General features: G+C 47.8%; 1 protein-coding gene across 1 annotated transcript in view; it reads left to right on the top strand.

The window, feature by feature from the left end:
• DYSF (dysferlin) overlaps window positions 1–16318 on the top strand; it is a 300841-nt gene that overhangs the window by 178887 nt on the left and 105636 nt on the right. The window contains exons 33-35 of the mRNA XM_077816190.1: window positions 10352–10533; window positions 12030–12170; window positions 13854–13883. Of these exons, the coding sequence (XP_077672316.1) occupies window positions 10352–10533; window positions 12030–12170; window positions 13854–13883 (353 nt within the window). The remainder of the gene's footprint in view (window positions 1–10351; window positions 10534–12029; window positions 12171–13853; window positions 13884–16318) is intronic.

Here is a 16318-nt window from a genome sequence, read left to right as displayed (position 1 = left end):
TCCTCCAGGACAGGGAGGCCACTGGGTAAAGGAAGTGGGAGCGAGGACTCAGATCCTTTTGCTAGCCCACTTCACCGGGATAGTGCAGAAGCCAGGAAAGTTCCCCACAATAGTGGGACTATTCCCCCGCTTACACAAGTTCTGTCAGGTAGTTCTGTGGAGAGTAGCGGTCCTGGTGATTGTTTCCCGCTCTTGTTACATATCTTGCCCTTGCAGCCCTCTACTGAGGTCTTAATTTGCCTACTCAGACTGGGCCACCATATCGATTCTTGGGGTCTTGCCCTGGATTTGTTTATACCTTGTTGTCCCTCACGGATTTGGAGAGCATCACTTTCTGAAATACTGTGGGGATAAGAATGCACCATCCCTGCAGAAGCAGGCCATTGGTCATGTGAAGGTCATTTTGATTCTGCCAATATGGTAGCAGGTCTGTTGGCAGTTGACTTCTTCAACCCCACCCTCTTTGGCAGAGGTGAGTCAGTTTCTGGCAGGTCTCGTCCTTTAGTTGTTCACTTCTAATTTGCTGAAGTCTGCTGGCAGATGCTGGAATTGCTGCCAGAAAAAGGTCAGTTTAGACTTTGATATCTTTCTCTAAAGCCTTTTCCTCTTCCATTGGTGGCTGCACATCTGGGGCTCTAGGTAGAAAGTCTGCCTCTCCGAATGCTTTCCCTGATCTGTGTTCAGCGTTGAGAGAAAACTGAATCCGCCATAGTCAAAATCTTTGAATCCTAGGTGGAAGGTCATCCAGTTGTTTTGAACTCAATAATGCAACTAAGCATTTGTGGTCTGTTTCTGTATTAAAATTCAAGCCAAACAGGTAGGCACTGAGCCGTTCACGGCCCAAGTGACTGCTAGAGTTCCTTTTCCACCGCTGCTCGGTTTCTGTGACACTTCTTGGTATTAATGCACCAGGTCTCTGATCTCCTTCTGGCTGGGTGCACACTTCTCCTGAACCATACGAAGATGCATCCATAAATTCATAGATTCATAGATATGTAGGTCAGAAGGGACCATTATGATCATCTAGTCTGACCTCCTGCACAACACAGGCCACAGAATTTCACCCACCAACTCCTGCAAAAAACCTCTCCCCTATGTCTGTGCTATTGAAGTCCTCAAATTGTGGTTTAAAGACTTCAAGGAGCAGAGAATCCTCCAGCAAGTGACCCGTGCCCCATACTACAGAGGAAGGCGAAAAACCTCCAGGGCCTCTTCCAATCTGCCCTGGAGGAAAATTCCTTCCCAACTCCAAATATGGCGATCAGCTAAACCCTGAGCATATGGGCAAGATTCATCAGCCAGATACTACAGAAAATCCTTTCCTGGGTAACTCAGATTCCACCCCATCTAATATCCCATCACAGGCCATTGGGCCTATTTACCATGAATATTTAATTACCAAAACCATGTTATCCCATCATACATATCCTCCATAAACTTATCGAGTTTAATCTTAAAGCCAGTTAGATCTTTTGCCCCCACTGCTTCCCTTGGAAGGCTATTCCAAAACTTCACTCCTCTGATGGTTAGAAACATTCATCTAATTTCTAGTCTAAACTTCCTGGTGGCCAGTTTATATCCATTTGTTCTTGTGTCCACATTGGTACTGAGCTTAAATAATTCCTCTCCCTCTCCGGTATTTATCCTCTGCTATTATGGTTGGATACTTGACCAAATATTGTGCCAAAACAGGTGGAGTTGTCAATAGTTCTTTTATTTTATGAAATGCATTTTGTTTTGTGCTCCCCCAGATCTACATATTGTGACCTTTCAGGAGATCCCTTAAGGATTTTGTTAAATGAGTTATACTTGGTAAGAGTTTCCCCACAATGATTTGTGATGCCCAGGAATCTCTTTCCAGCAGAAATATCTTTGTATTTGGGTTAGGTGAGTAATGCCTTCCCTGAATTTGGCTTTAGGGGTGTTGTCAGTCCTTGTATTATATATATTATTTGTTGAAGAACTTTCCATCCTTTCTCCAGTTTCTCAAGGAATTGGCCTCAACCATCCAATGTAATGTTACTCGCCCCACATAGAATCTTATTTAGTCTTTGCAGATCTTCTTCATCCCGGGATCGATTATAATTTTTTTTGGCATTTCAGTGACTGCTGCCCAAGTATCAATTTTGAATTTAAGGCTTCAACCATTTAGAGTCAAGCTTGTGCACCAAGGTTGCACTGCTCTATTGAGGATATAGTCTCAGAATCAGGGATTCGTTGTCTGATAATAGCATTTCCCTGTTAAACTGTTCCCACTACTCTTGATAACCTGTATATTGTCCCATTTTGTGGCCTCTCCCACATTCCATCTGTTTAGCAGGCCATTGTTGCCAGCTATGGCTTAGTGTCTTGCCACACCTTCCACAGCTTTTCCAAGCTACCCTCCTACTAAGGATCTTTGCTCTCCCACTCTCTACTTGTGCACTGTTCTTAGGTTGTAAATTCGGTCTGACTGCTCCTTTCACATTTGGGTCTTTTCTCTTTCCTGTGTCAATATTATTTGATGCAGTCCCGTCCCGTCCCCGCCAGGCTGCTAGCTTGTGAGTCACACTGCTGTTCCTTATGGTTTCTTGCAGTCTCACTTTTGCTATAGCTTTTGCTACTGTGAGATCTGGGTCTAACTGAAGCTGTGCAGATAAACTGATATCTCTTATACCAACAACTATCCTGTCTCTTAGTAGTTCTTATTGTCACATTCCATATTTGCAATGTTCAGCAAGACTATGAACTGCAGGAGTAAAAATCTCAGCTGTTTCCCCTTCTTCCTGGCACCTCCTATAAATTTGGCCCTTTCATATGTAATATTCTCTCTGCCTAAGAAATGGGCATCAAAAGCTGTTCACTTTGGAGTATTCTTTCTTTTTCTCACCAGTGAGAGGTAAGGTACATAGGACAGCAGCATCACCCTTGGCAAATATCAGAGCATTTACCTGGTGTCCTTGTGCTTTCTCTGTTAAACCAGAAGCCACCTGGAATAACTCAGATCTACGGATCCAGCAAGGATCAAAACATCCCGCAAAATCAAACGTCTCTAGCGGCACCATTTGCGCTATGGACTCCATTGCTGCCCTGAGACAGGGCTCTGCCTCCTTCCTGCTGCAGCTTTCACAGGCCTTCTCCCTGGCTTTCCACTTTCCCCACTCGCTCACCACCCTGGGGGCCTCTTTCCTTTCCTTTACTCCTTATTTAGAGAGAGGGATTCACTCACTTTTGACTCCATGTCATGTGAAGATATAAACACAGAGAGCCATGCTTTCAGCAGCGGCTAGAGGACATCCTGACCAAGAAACTTCTATGTTATTAAGCTCTCCACTGCAGCTAGGAACTCTATCACCACACCACAGGTTCTGCCTACCTTGAAGAGTATGATCTAATGGTTAGAGCGGAGGGTATGAGGGTCACAATTCCTGTGTTCCAGGCCTAGTTGTAGGCGGGGGGAGTGTTGTCTAATGGTTAGAAGTAGGAACTGGGGGTCAGGATGCCTGGGTTCTCTCCCCAGCTTTATTATGTGTCTGCTGTGTGACCTTGGGCAAGTCACTTCCCGCCTTTGTTGCTGAGCTCACCCATCTGTAAAATGGGAATAATGAACTGACCTACCCCTGGGGTCTGGTGAGGCACAATTAGATGATGGAACTCACTGCTACTGGATGTCATGTAGCAAGACTCCACGAGAGACTGGACATTTATATGGATAACAAGACCATCCAGAGTATAACAGTTGATGCCAGTTTTTTTGAAATCCTGCTGCTTCAGGATCCTGCTGATCTCTATCTATTAGGGATCAATATGAGGCCTTCATGGGGGACAGGTGATCCTACATCTGCTACAGTGAGTTTAGTCACACATTCCTCTGCAGCATCTGCTGCTGGCCACTGTCAGAGATGGGATACTGGAGCAGATGGACCTCAGGGCTGATCCAGTCTGGTGATTCCCATGTGATGCTTGCCACGTATTTTGGGACTCTTAGCTGGGATGTCCTATATGCAGTAATAATCAGCTGTTGAAGAAGAGCAGAGCAGCAGACTGGGTAAGTTACAAGGGAAGTCTTCAGGGTCCTTCTCTGGCTGAGCCCATGTGGCTGAGAGCCACAGCTGTGACAAAACAGCAGGGCATTTGACTGAAGGAGCCCATTGCCTGCGCCTTCCTTAAACTGATCAATAACAGTTCACACTGTGGGCATTCAGGTGGCTGTTATTCAGTTTCAGAGTGAACACAGCACTGAGATTAATGGAGAGACCGCGCATGGATCCCTTCATTGTGCTGCTGCGGACACCCACTTTCTCCCATTTTCAATGTCTTTCTGCAGAGGAAGGAGAGAGCGTGGCATGTGCAGTAATGGCATGGACATTCCTCCAGCTTGCTCAAGGCTTAGAGCTAGCTTCAGAATCTGAGTGTGGAATGCCCACTGGGGGGCTCCTTTGTCTGGGAGGGCTGACAGGGATGCAGTCATCGGAGGTTAGGTAATGGAGGTTGGAGCCTTTCTGCCTCTCATGTGGATCTGGCCAACGTCTGTGGCAAGCCTAAGTCTCTCCCACTGGATGGTCTGAGAGGAGTTTCGTGGGTCTCTGAGTTCTTTTGAACAGACCACAAACTCCCATCTCAGATGATCCCAGCAGAAGCAGAGACCATGGCTCTTTGGACTTTTCCCCAGAGGTCTGAGTCCAGTGCTGCCACAAAGGTACTGCATAACCTCAGGTAAGTCACTTACCCTCTCTATGGCTCAGCACACCCCATCTGTAAGACAGGAGAAATGATACTGACCCCCCACAGGGTATAATTAGATGGTGGAACTCACTGCCACAAGCTGTCACTGAGGCCAAGAACAGTGAGAGGGGAGGAGAGGTAAAACCAGGGACTGGTGACAGAGGAAGAGTTAGGAGAACAGTTGAGCTGGGCGCATGCAACCCCTGGTTATCACCACACCAAAAGCAACATCGGAGCGGTGAGAGAACAGGATTCCCATATGTAAGCGTCTCTCGGCGTCATCCTGCTGAGGAAGCTGTCAAGACGCCTACAGCTGACTTTGGAGTAGCTTCTGAGTGAACCAGCCAGCTGTCTGGTAGCAGGAAACCTCTCCAGGGTGCCCCAGGGAACAAATGCTGTTCTCAGAGATGCTGGCCAGTGCAAATCCAGAGAAATTCAATTAGCTTCAGTCAAGTTACCACCAAGGTAACAGAGATCACAACCCGGCCCTTTGTATCAGCCTCTCAGCAGCGAGTTGCACTGAGCAATTTGCCAAATTCTCATTTTATTTACCCGTGGGACAGAGTGCTGAGAGCCCGTAGCTGACCCAGCACGCTGACCACGTCAGCAATAATTAAGTCCACCAGGAAAGGCTTGATGGAGGTGGAGAGTACTTAATTGCCTAAGTGGACTTGGCATTGATGAGCTAATTATCCCACCAGCTGGGGAGGCTAGTTAAAAGCACAGGAAGGATATGCAACGGGAGGGGGTGCTAGCAGAGGCTGTTGGAGGCTAGGTCTCGGGCTGCAAAGAACGCTCCCACTTCCTGGAGGAAGGGCTGAGGGTCGAAGGACACGGTAGGTAGACATGTTGCACAGGGATTGTGATGGGAATTTGGTGGTGGTAACATCAATAAAACAAAACACCCAGAGGTGTTGACAAGCAAGAAGCCTCCAAGACTCTAAGGGACCCCAGAGGGGGAGAGAGCCTGCCCTGTGACACCTGCATTAATTGGACTGGCTGGATTTACAGTGGTGTAAACAGGAGCAGATGACCCTGTGCATCTGTAGAGCAGGGCTCTGATTCCCCTCGCCCATAACCCACTGTGGGTCGGAAATGACTCCAGTGCCATTATGGCTGCATGAGAAGAATGAGGAGGGGAGAAGGAGGTGCAGGATGCTAACAGAGCCCATCTAATCCTGTCAGAGACCCCAGAGCACATGCAGGCAGCCTGCCCCTCAAGGGGGGGTGTTCATTCAAAAGGGGTTTAACAGAGTGTTCTTGGTGGAAACAAGCCCCTAGCAGCTGCTGACACCAACCCGAGACCTGCCGATGATCTCTCCAGAGAGGTGCCATGCCCTTTTTGTTAATGTATCATGTGAGAGCTGCACTAGGTCTAGGGTTGCCAGTTCAGGTTGGACATATTCCTGGAGATTTCATCACATGACATCATCTTTAATTAAAGATTAATCTTTAATTCTTGAAGACTCCAGGCCAGTCCTGGAGAGTTGGCAACCTGTAGGCCCCATCTTTCATAACGGGCAGAGATATTGGTATCTCGGCTTTCTCCTCCTCCGTCCATCTTCCTTTTTCTTTTTCTTTCTTTCTTTTTGTTTGTTTAATAGCGTTGAGGGAGATCTGAAAGGGAATTCCTTCTGGAAGTCTGGCCTGGGAACTTTAATGTTAACAAAACACCAGCGACTGTACAAATTAAGCTCAGATTGGAATGGGATGAAGAAAGAACATCACTTTTTCCATTCCCCACTTAACCCCTGAATCCCTCCTCTGCTCCCTTCCCTCCGACCATCCTCCTCTTCCTTCCAACAAAGAAACAGGGAGTTTAAGCTCCTGGGCTTGTTGTGAACCAAAGAACCTCTCTGAAGGGGGAGGCCCGGCTCACGTCGTGTTTATTGTGAATGAAAGAATTGAGTGAAAAGCCAGTTGGAAAAGAAAATACCTGACACTGGCACATCTATAAAATCTTTAGTATTTATTTTTACTACCAAACACTAAATCAGAGCAGTCTGTCCACCCTGGAAACTTTGGAAAGGAGGTGCGGGAATTGAAAGGCTAGGGGTGTTTTTCTTAAAGGAGCTGGGACTCAAACCAGATTTTCATGGGATTAAGAGCATCTGTATCCTTTCTTTTTAATTGTACTAAAATGTGCCTACCATGAAGGATTTCATCCCAACTAGAAGCGAGGTGAGTGGTGTTTTATATCCTGAGAAATATGGAGCATTTTATGTGATAATAAACACTTGTCTGTATTCTCAGTGGAGCTGGTAGCACTGTCTATCATTAAGGTTGCCCAACACTTCCCATTACAAGGCCCTGTTTTCAGTTTCTTATAAATTTGCCAAATCATAACAGTTTTGGCTGAAATTTTCCATGCCTCAGGCTGAATTTTTTTTTTTTAAACTTTCTGCAAAAATGTTTTTTTTTCCAGAAAGAGGCTGGGGAAAGAGACATGTTACAGGGTTTTTTTTTCATGATCATTTCATTGAGATGCTCCCATGTTTTGGGGCAAGGACTTGAGATTTGCCAGATTTGCTATGCTGTCGGCCATCTCTGTGATCATACACCCAAATATGGCTGAGCTATAAGTCTTTGTTCGCACATGCTCAGTGGAGACTTGTTAGAGTTTGGCAGCTGAATTCTCTGAAAATTCCATCTGACTGAGCATGTGCAACAGTAGAGTAGAAATAGAACTCAGGAGTCATGACACCCAGTCCCCAGTGCTCACCATTAGACAAGAGACACTCACTGCCTTTGTATTAAAACACAGAACCGGGTTCCCTAGCAGCTTTAGAAGCCAGAAGGCTGTGGTAGCCCCGCACTGAGCCACCAACATATTCCTTCTATTTCTTTTGCAGCTTTTTGACTCTGGTAGGGGGAAGGGTGGGGATCTTCGGTGTTATTTCACCCTTTATTTTGAAACAGGAGGGAAGAGGTGGGAAAGAGTGAACAATCAAATAGTGTCGGAGTGCACCCAAATCTTTTCTCCTCTCTGCCTCCACAATGAGTTTGTTGTTTAAAATAAAACTCAGACCGGCTTTGAGAGGGGTGATTTCGTGTCTCCTGATTGGCTGGGGAGAGAGGGAGTCCCTTCCTTAGGAAAAACGCAGCCAAAGACAACATGAGCAACAAAATGTTACAATGCGGACTTATGATTTCACTTGCTTTAACAAAGCAGAGTTCATTAAAGGCACTTTACACAGTTACAAAAATAAACCCTGCCACACACACAAGGGTCCAAACAAAAGGGCTTTATAAAGTCAATTCCCCCCCCTGCTTTTTTTAAACCCAGGCCCAAACACATGTTTTTTTGTTTATTGTAATGGATTCTGCTGCCTTCCTTGTCCTGGAAAAAAGTGCACAAGTGGAAAAGGTTCTGTCCATGCTGTAGTGTAGCCCGTGGCATCGCAAAAAGCCCAGCTCATTAAACACAGCTGCATCAGCTGGGAATTCAACAAAGGCGGGGCAGTACTAAGGAGCGTGCGGGAGAGAGAGTACAGTACACACAACGCTGCTTAATCTGTCCCCAGTTTTCTGGTGGGTGAAGCCGTGGGCTTAGAAAGCCATCGCTCCCTGCCTCTCTGGGTTGGATTCACTGGGGTGCTTACTCCGTCCTTTTGAGGTAGATAAATTGATTTGCAAGCAAGTTAGAGCATGAGCTTTTTGGGGCTGAGGCTGTCTTTTTTGTTGTATGCACGGTCAAGCACAATGGGACCCTGGCCCCTGGCTGGGATCTCTTGGTGCTACCAGATAATGAATGATAACGTTTGCTCTAAGGTCTTACAGGTGAGACCTTAATAGGCACTCGTCCTGTCCTGAGAATCCTTTGGCGAATTTTCAATCCATCAGGGTGCCCTTGGCCAAAATACTCTTCCCTGTTGTATTCCCATGGCACTGTTGATTGGGAGGCATTTCCCCAGAGTTGGCTGCATTTCAGGGGTAAAGTTTGGAGTATGGACTTTGTGAAGCTGCTTGGGAGGGATGATGCTACAGTGGTGACAAATAACATGTTTCAGGTGTTAATTGCCTTGCTTGCTGTCTGACCCACTAGGCACTCCTTAGCTCCTTCTCCCAGGCCAGCAAGCTAAGGGTGCAGGTTACAGTGGGACTTGTCTTCACACCTGATCTCAACAATGCACTGCACTAGGCAAAAGGGGTGAGGCCGTATGCTAGAGGGTCTGTTGTCTGCATGCTCAGCTGAGGTATCTTCTGTTTCTTTTTGGGGCCTATTCCAAGAAGAAAGTCCGTGCTCTGAAAGTCTAGGAGCTTAGCCTGGGGAACTCAAACTTTTTTTGCTGGGCCTCCTTTTGAAAATGTTTCAGGCTGTGACAACCCCCACACCACCACTCTTGGTACTGGACATAGCTTTTGCGGCATCAGTGCAGATCCTTCCAGAGCTAAGTAACTATGCCAGGCCACCCTTACTTCTGCACTGCTGCGGGCGGTGGCCCTGCCTTCAGACCTGGGCGGCTGGAGAGTGGCTGCTGCTGGCCAGCCACCCAGCAATGAAGGCAGAACTGCCTCCATCTTAGCCTATGCCAATTTACCCAGTCTCAGTGAGACACGTGTTCCCCTCCATATCCACGCGGGAGCTAGTGACTGTTCTGCTTACCCACATGGCTGCTGCAGTCTGACTCACCACTTTGTTAAAGGGTTATAAGCCCTGATGTACTGGAGGAGAGACGTAGAACAACCTCTAGCTTCATAGCCAGCATTAATGTCTTGTCAATTTTAAGGCCAGAAGGGAACCTTAGGGTCATCTGAGCTTCCACATAACACAGGCGTCGTCTTTACTTCTGCCAGCCCAGGGCCTCAGCCCAAGCCGCACATTTGCGCCGGCCGACCAGCTGCTAATAACCTCCTCACCCCGCTGGGACCTGAACCTGCACTTCCTAGCATAGGCAGCCACTCGTAGAGCCATTAAGCCGCTGGAGCTAGATAATAGCATCCCCTAGCACTTTTTATCCATAGAGCTCAAAGCACCTTACTAAAGAAGAAAAGGGGGACTTATGGCACCTTAGAGACTCACAGGTTTATTTGAGCATAAGCTTTCATGAGCTACATTTTCCACTGCATGCATCCGATGAAGTGGGCTGTAGCTCACGAAAGCTTATGCTCAAATAAATTGGTGAGCCTCTAAGGTGCCACAAGTCCTCCTTTTCTTTTTGCGGATACAGACTAACACGGCTGCTAGTCTGAAACCTCACTAAAGAAGGTGACCATCATGACAGATGGGGAAACTGAGGCAAAGAGTGGTGACTTGCCCAGGTTCATGTGAGCAGCAGAACTGGGAAGAGCCCAGGTCTCCTCACGCCCAGTCAGGTGCCCTACCCGCTGGGCTGGGCTATACTGCCTCAGGTTAGTTCCCAGTGCCTGTAAAGTACTTTCAGAGCCTTGGGTGAGAGGCACTAGTGCTACAGTATATACAGTAGATCCTTGGACAGCAGCATTTTGGCCATTGTGGCGCCAGGAGAGATGAGAGCAGCCTAGGGCTTTTTAGAAGACTGTAATACTCAGTGGCTCATCACGGATTTTGCTGCACGTTGCACCTCGTATTGCCCTTTCCTCCCATTCCTGTTTCCAGTATGGACAGACATAGCCCTGTTTATACACTCCTGTGATTTCCCTAACTCCCCACCTCCCTTCGCTGCAGATCCGTACGCCACCGTCTCCTTCCTCCACCAAAGCCAGAAGACGGTGGTGGTGAAGAACACCTTGAATCCCACCTGGGACCAGACTCTCATCTTCTATGAGGTTGAGATCTTCGGGGATCCCCAGAACGTTGCCGATGTCCCCCCCAACATCGTTGTGGAGATTTATGACCACGACACCTATGTAAGTGTTATCGTGCACCGTGCGGACCTATCCGCAGGGCTGGATTAAGGCGTAGGCAAACTAGGCATGTGCCTTGGGCCCAAATTTGAGGGGCCCCCCGATTTGGCCCGACCACCCCTGTCATAATGGAGCCAAACTTGAGTGGCGCTGTGACCACATGTTCCGGGTCACAATGCCACTCGCTCTAATTTGGCCTGGCTGTCTCTCTGTCATGATGGAGCCCGGAGCCGTATGGGGAAGTAGGGCCCAGATGTACGTGTTTGGCTAGGCCTGAGTGATGGATTATTCTGTCCCTCTGCACCTGCGTGTGCTGTCAGCCAGAGACTCGCTCTTTCTGTAATGTTTCATGGGCAATGACGTACTTTGCTAGGACGGCCTCCTACTCATCTCTCTGCAGCTCTTCGAGGGTGGGGGACTGGGTCCGTGGTTAGCGTGCTGGACTGGGGATCAGGAGATGTGGGCCCAGTTCCTGGTGACCTTGGGCATGTTGTGCTCTTTGCCCTATTGCCCCTTGTGCAAAGTGGGGATTGTGGTTTTTTAATTTCTCTCACCCTTATTTTTGTTTAGATCTGAAGCTCTTTGGGGGCAAGGACTGTCTCTCACTAGGTGTTTGCACAGCACCTTGCACAGTTGGGCCTTGAGTTCAGCTAGAGCCTCTTGGCATGGCCTAAATATTACTAATAATTGCTGACTTGTGTTCCAACTGTTGTGACCCTTCTCTCCTTGTTTTGTGTTCTATACCCTGCTCACATCTTCTCGCTGTTAAAGCTGGAAGGCCCAGATGCTCTTAACTTCCATTGTAATACCTTTCAGGATTTGGGCTGAAGCTCTCTAGGGGCAGGGACTGTTTTTTGTATTATATTTGTACAGCACCTAGCGCAATTGGTGTTCCCTGCTCCTGATTAAGGCCTCCAGGTGCTACTGTAATACAGATCATAAAAACTGCCCAGTACTGCCGCTTCTTACTTCCTGAAACCCACTCCCTCTCCACTCCCCCACAAAATAATGTTGGGAGAAAACCCTTTCAAAGCCTAAATGTCATTCACGTTCCCATGGTCATGGACTTTCTAGCTTGGGAGTTCCTGCAGACAGTTTAACAGGCCAACTCCTGTGATTTTATTGCACATTGCTGATAGTGGGTGATATTTTACTCAAAGTGCCAGCTCCTGGAGTCAGGTGCTTCTGTGAGAATTTCACCTTTCATTTAAAAAATGTAAGTTTCTAGCCATGATGGTTACAGAGAGAAGCTTAAAAACATGACCCCAAAGGCTCCAAAGCCAGAAGGCAAATTTAAAAGCCCCCAAATTTATGATTTTTTAAAAATCTCACGATTTTTTAACCCAGTCTCATGAATGTTTTGCCCTGACTCCCAATGTTGGAATGAAAGGGGTTAGCCATAGCAAGTGAGACCGGTGGGGGGTAGCCACCTAAGCCAAGAAGTAGGACTATGAGCGAGGCCTCTGCAACCTCCATGACAGCCAGTGTGTTGCTTTCAGGGTGCGGATGAGTTCATGGGCCGCTGCATTTGCAAACCCAGCTTGGAGCGCTCCCCGAGGCTGTCCTGGCACCCTATCATTCGGGGGAACCGAAGTGCAGGAGAGCTGCTCGCCGCCTTTGAACTGATTCAGAGAGAGAAGGTGAGACCTGGAAAGGACTTCCCCTGGAATTATGAGACCAGATCTCATTGGAATCTATGGGTGCTTAGCAGGGTCAAGCTTCGAGCGTGCAGGGGCTGGGAACCAATTTGGGCCAGTCCATACGGGCCAGTTTGCTGGCTAAAATAGCTCTCCAGTTGCCTGCAACCAGCTTTAACAGATGCAGGATATTCCAAGGGCACAGGTCATCTCAGTGGTTCCTTTCCCGTCTTGGTTGCCACATTTAGGCGGGGCTGCTGCTGTCTAGCCCAGCAGCCACCTGAAGGGAGGCACTTCCTGCCATTTGAGGCCAGCGGTTCCTTCATTCGACTTTTGTGAAACCAGAGCATTGGCTGCCCGGTGCCCCTACCTCAGTCTCTCTGACTCTGGAAGAGTCCAGCTCAGACTGTGGAGGCGTTGCTCGCGGCTCTAGAACTAGGGCTGAGCTGGGATTTGGCTCCTTTGTGCTGCATGGAGAACACAGTGGATGCTCCCCACAGTTGCAGGGCTCACCCTGGGAGCCTAGAATGAGCTTCTGGAGGGTTTGTATGTAGAGATGGGAAGAGCAGGCTGAGCAGCAAGCGTCCAAGTCAAGTGTCTCTCCTTTAACAAGCTGATGGGAAAGCGACTGGTCTTTGGCCCCAGACCAGTTGGGAGAGACTCTTCTTTGGCCCCATACGTGCTTATCTTACCCCCCACCATGTGCAGGCCGCCCCCGCGCCGTCTTCACCTCCATGTGCTGTTCCACTCACCCGGGTTTGGCTGCTCCCCAGATTGTCCCAGTGCCAGGAGAGTGCGTGGGATGGAAGGCGAGGGAAGTGGCTGCTTCCCCAGGAAATGTTAAGGTCGCTCATTGAGTTCTCTCCTCCCTCCCCCTGCTGCTTCTCTCTCCCTCCTGCTCCAGGATCTAAGCGGGAGACGCGGGACATTCAGGCCCTGCTGTTCTAGAGCTCGGGGTCTGCACTTGTGATGTCCTCATTACCAGAGTTTGGCATTATCAGTAGCTTGGGGCTGTGGGTGGGTACAGGGCACCTCCCACATAGGGTAGGCTCCTGCGTGGCAGACAGTGGAAGAAGCAAGGAGGAGCTGTGTGGTAGGGAAAAACACCTTGGGGAATGAGACAGGCTGCCCAGTGCGTGGGCACCCCAAGCCAGCTGGCCAGCGAGAGCTATTGACCTTGGCAAGCGCCAAGGTAACATTTCTGGCCGGAAAGAACAGCGTGGGTGAGTGGCTGCCAGTAGAGAAAGAGGGAATTGGTTGGGGGATGGTTGTGTGGGGCTGATGGAGGACACCGAATTTGACACTCATTGGCCTTGCCGTGTGTTAACGTCTCCAGAGATGAGGCAGGTATCGTGATAGCGCAGCCCATGCTTACACAGCGGCCGGGCCACATAGGTGCATACGAGTCTCTAAAGGCTTGACCTTAACAGAGCCAGCTTCTGTAGCTCAGCCAGCAGAGACTCGTGTGCTCTGATCCGGCCGTCCCACATTCAGTCCCCACAAACAATGACCCGCCCAGGGATGTGGCCTTACCGTAGGTCCCCAGAGGCCTGGGAAGTCAGTTGGCGTTGCTGGGAGCAGGACCTGGCTGCGAGGGTGTGAATGTTCTCGCAGAGAACAGAGCAGGGGCTCTCTGGTGACAATGCAGGGATCATCCACTGACGGTTTGTGTTTTGCTCTCCACAGCCGGCTGTTCACCATCTCCCTGGCTTCGAGGTAAAGCTTGCATCACAGTGACTACTCTGAGGGCCTGAAACACTCCCCCAATGGTCCAGATCCCCAAGCCCCAGCTCTAGCAAACTCCCTTAATGTCCTAGGAGCTTTGCCTGAGTCAGGCTCCTGTGATCCGTCCTGCTCAGATTGATTTCACTGCTGACGTTCCCTTGACTGTGGAGCTCAGCCCCCAGGCTTGGAGCCCTGCGAGCCGTCCCCAGAGCGGTGGTGTATGTCTCTGAGAGATGCCAGAGAGATTCCTGCTCCCTGTCTGCCGGCTGCTGGCCTCTGCAGCCCGGGCCCCCCGGGTTCTAGCGATGGCTGGGTTTAACCCTTTCATCGCAACATGCCATGTTAACGGCGCCGCAGCACAGCCCCCACATCAAAGGGTTGTGGCATCCCCATCAGCACAGCCGCCTTTCACCCCCTCCTTGGCCTGGCAGGCTCCATCTACCCTACCTACCACCTGCTGCTCCTGCCCCCACTGCCATCCTCACCCACCCACCATCCTCTCTGCCCTTTATACACTCCTGCTACACCCGCCCTTCTTCCGCCTTGGAACAAGTTGGCAAGAGGGGGCTTGGGATGGAGGAGGCCGGGTGAAGCTACATGGAATGTTTTCATAGTCTGAGCATGGACAGCCAGGTTTCACCCTGAAAACAGATACAGGCGTAATGTGTCTCATGCTACACAGGAGAGCTAGCCAGAAAATGAACAAATGCTTTTGGAAAAATTTGAAATTTCAAAGTTGGTTCCATTTCAGGAGGTTTAAACAGAGCAAGTTGTCATTTTTCTGACTTCTTTGGTAAATGTTCAAAACTTTGAATCTTCATTTATCTCCTTCCCATCTTTTTCCTTCTTGCCACTAAGTGCAATTAAATACATGATGTCCAAGATTTTATTTTCCCCTAAATTGTTAGTTCTACCCCACCCCCTCAACTTCTCATTTTGCTACTCTAAAATTGTTAAAAACTTCTCCACTTTTTGTGAAGTTACAGAGCAGCAAAAGGAAAAAATGAAACTAACTCTGCCACTTGTAAAGCTTCAAAACTTCTCTAACTTTGAAAAGGTAGAGGAGTAGCAGAATTACAGTGTTTCCTTTTTCTGTTGGCTATTTTGTAGCTTTTCTAAAGTTGAGGAAATTTTGAAAAAGTTAGAGTGGAAAAAGAAAAGTAGGGCTGTCAAGTGATTAAAAACATTAATCATGATTAATTGCATGATTAATCATGCTGTTAAATGATAATAGAATACCATTAATTTAAATATTTGTGGATGTTTTCTACATTTTCAAATATATTGATTTCAATTACAACACAGAATACAAAGTGCACAGTGCTTACTTTGTATTTATTTTTATTACAAATATTTTCACTGTAGAAAAGAAACAAAAGAATTAGTATATTTCAATTCACCCAATATAAGTACTGTAGTGCAATGTCTTTATCGTGAAAGTTGAATTTACAAATGTAGAATTATATACAAAAAAATAACTCTACTCAAAAATAAAACAATGTAAAACTTTAATTCACTCAGTCCTACTTCTTGTTCAGCCAGTCGCTCAGACGAACAAGTTTGTTTACAGTCGCAGGAAATAATGCTGCCCGCTGCTTGTTTACAACGTCACCTGAAAGTGAGAACAGGCATTGATATGGCACTGTTGTAGCCGGTGTCACAAGATATTTATATGCTAGATGTGGTAAGGATTCATATGTCCCTTCATGCTTTGACCACCGTTCCAGAGGACATGCTTCCATGCTGATGATGGGTTCTGCTCAATAACGATCCAAAGCAGTGCAGACTGACGCATGTTGGCTTTTATTATCTTCCGCCACCAGCTGAAGGTTGATTTTCTTTACTGGTGGTTCGGGTTCTGTAGTTTCCGCATCAGAGTGTTGCTCTTTTAAGACTTCTGAAAGCCTGCTCCACACCTTGTCCCTCTCAGATTTTGGAAGGCACTTTAGATTCTTAAACCTTGGGTTGAGTGCTGTAGCTATTTTTAGAAATCTCACATTAGTACCTTCTTTGCATTTTGTCAGATCTGCAGTGAAAATGTTCTTAAAATGAACCGCATGTGCTGGGTCAGCATCCGAGACTGGTATAACAGATCAGGGGACATACAATTTTCCCCCAAGATGTTCAGTCACAAATTTAATTAACACACTTTTTTTTTAATGAACGTCATCATCATGGAAGCATGTCCTCCGGAGTGGTGGCTGAAGCTTGAAGGGGCATACGAATGTTTAGAATTTCTGGCGCGTGAATACCTTGCAATGCTGGCTACAAAAGTGCCACACAAATGCCTGTTCTCACTTTCTGGGTGACATTGTAAATAAGAAGCGGGCAACATTATCTCCTGTAAATGTAAACAAACTTGTTTGACTGAGCGATTGGCTGAACAAGAAGTAGGACTGAGTGGACTTGTGGGCTCTAAAGTTTTA

Source organism: Eretmochelys imbricata, chromosome 4 (assembly GCF_965152235.1).
Source record: "Eretmochelys imbricata isolate rEreImb1 chromosome 4, rEreImb1.hap1, whole genome shotgun sequence".
Taxonomy (NCBI): Eukaryota; Metazoa; Chordata; order Testudines; family Cheloniidae; genus Eretmochelys; species Eretmochelys imbricata.
Note: the sequence above shows the minus strand (reverse complement) of the source record. Positions and strands in the feature narration are given on the sequence as shown.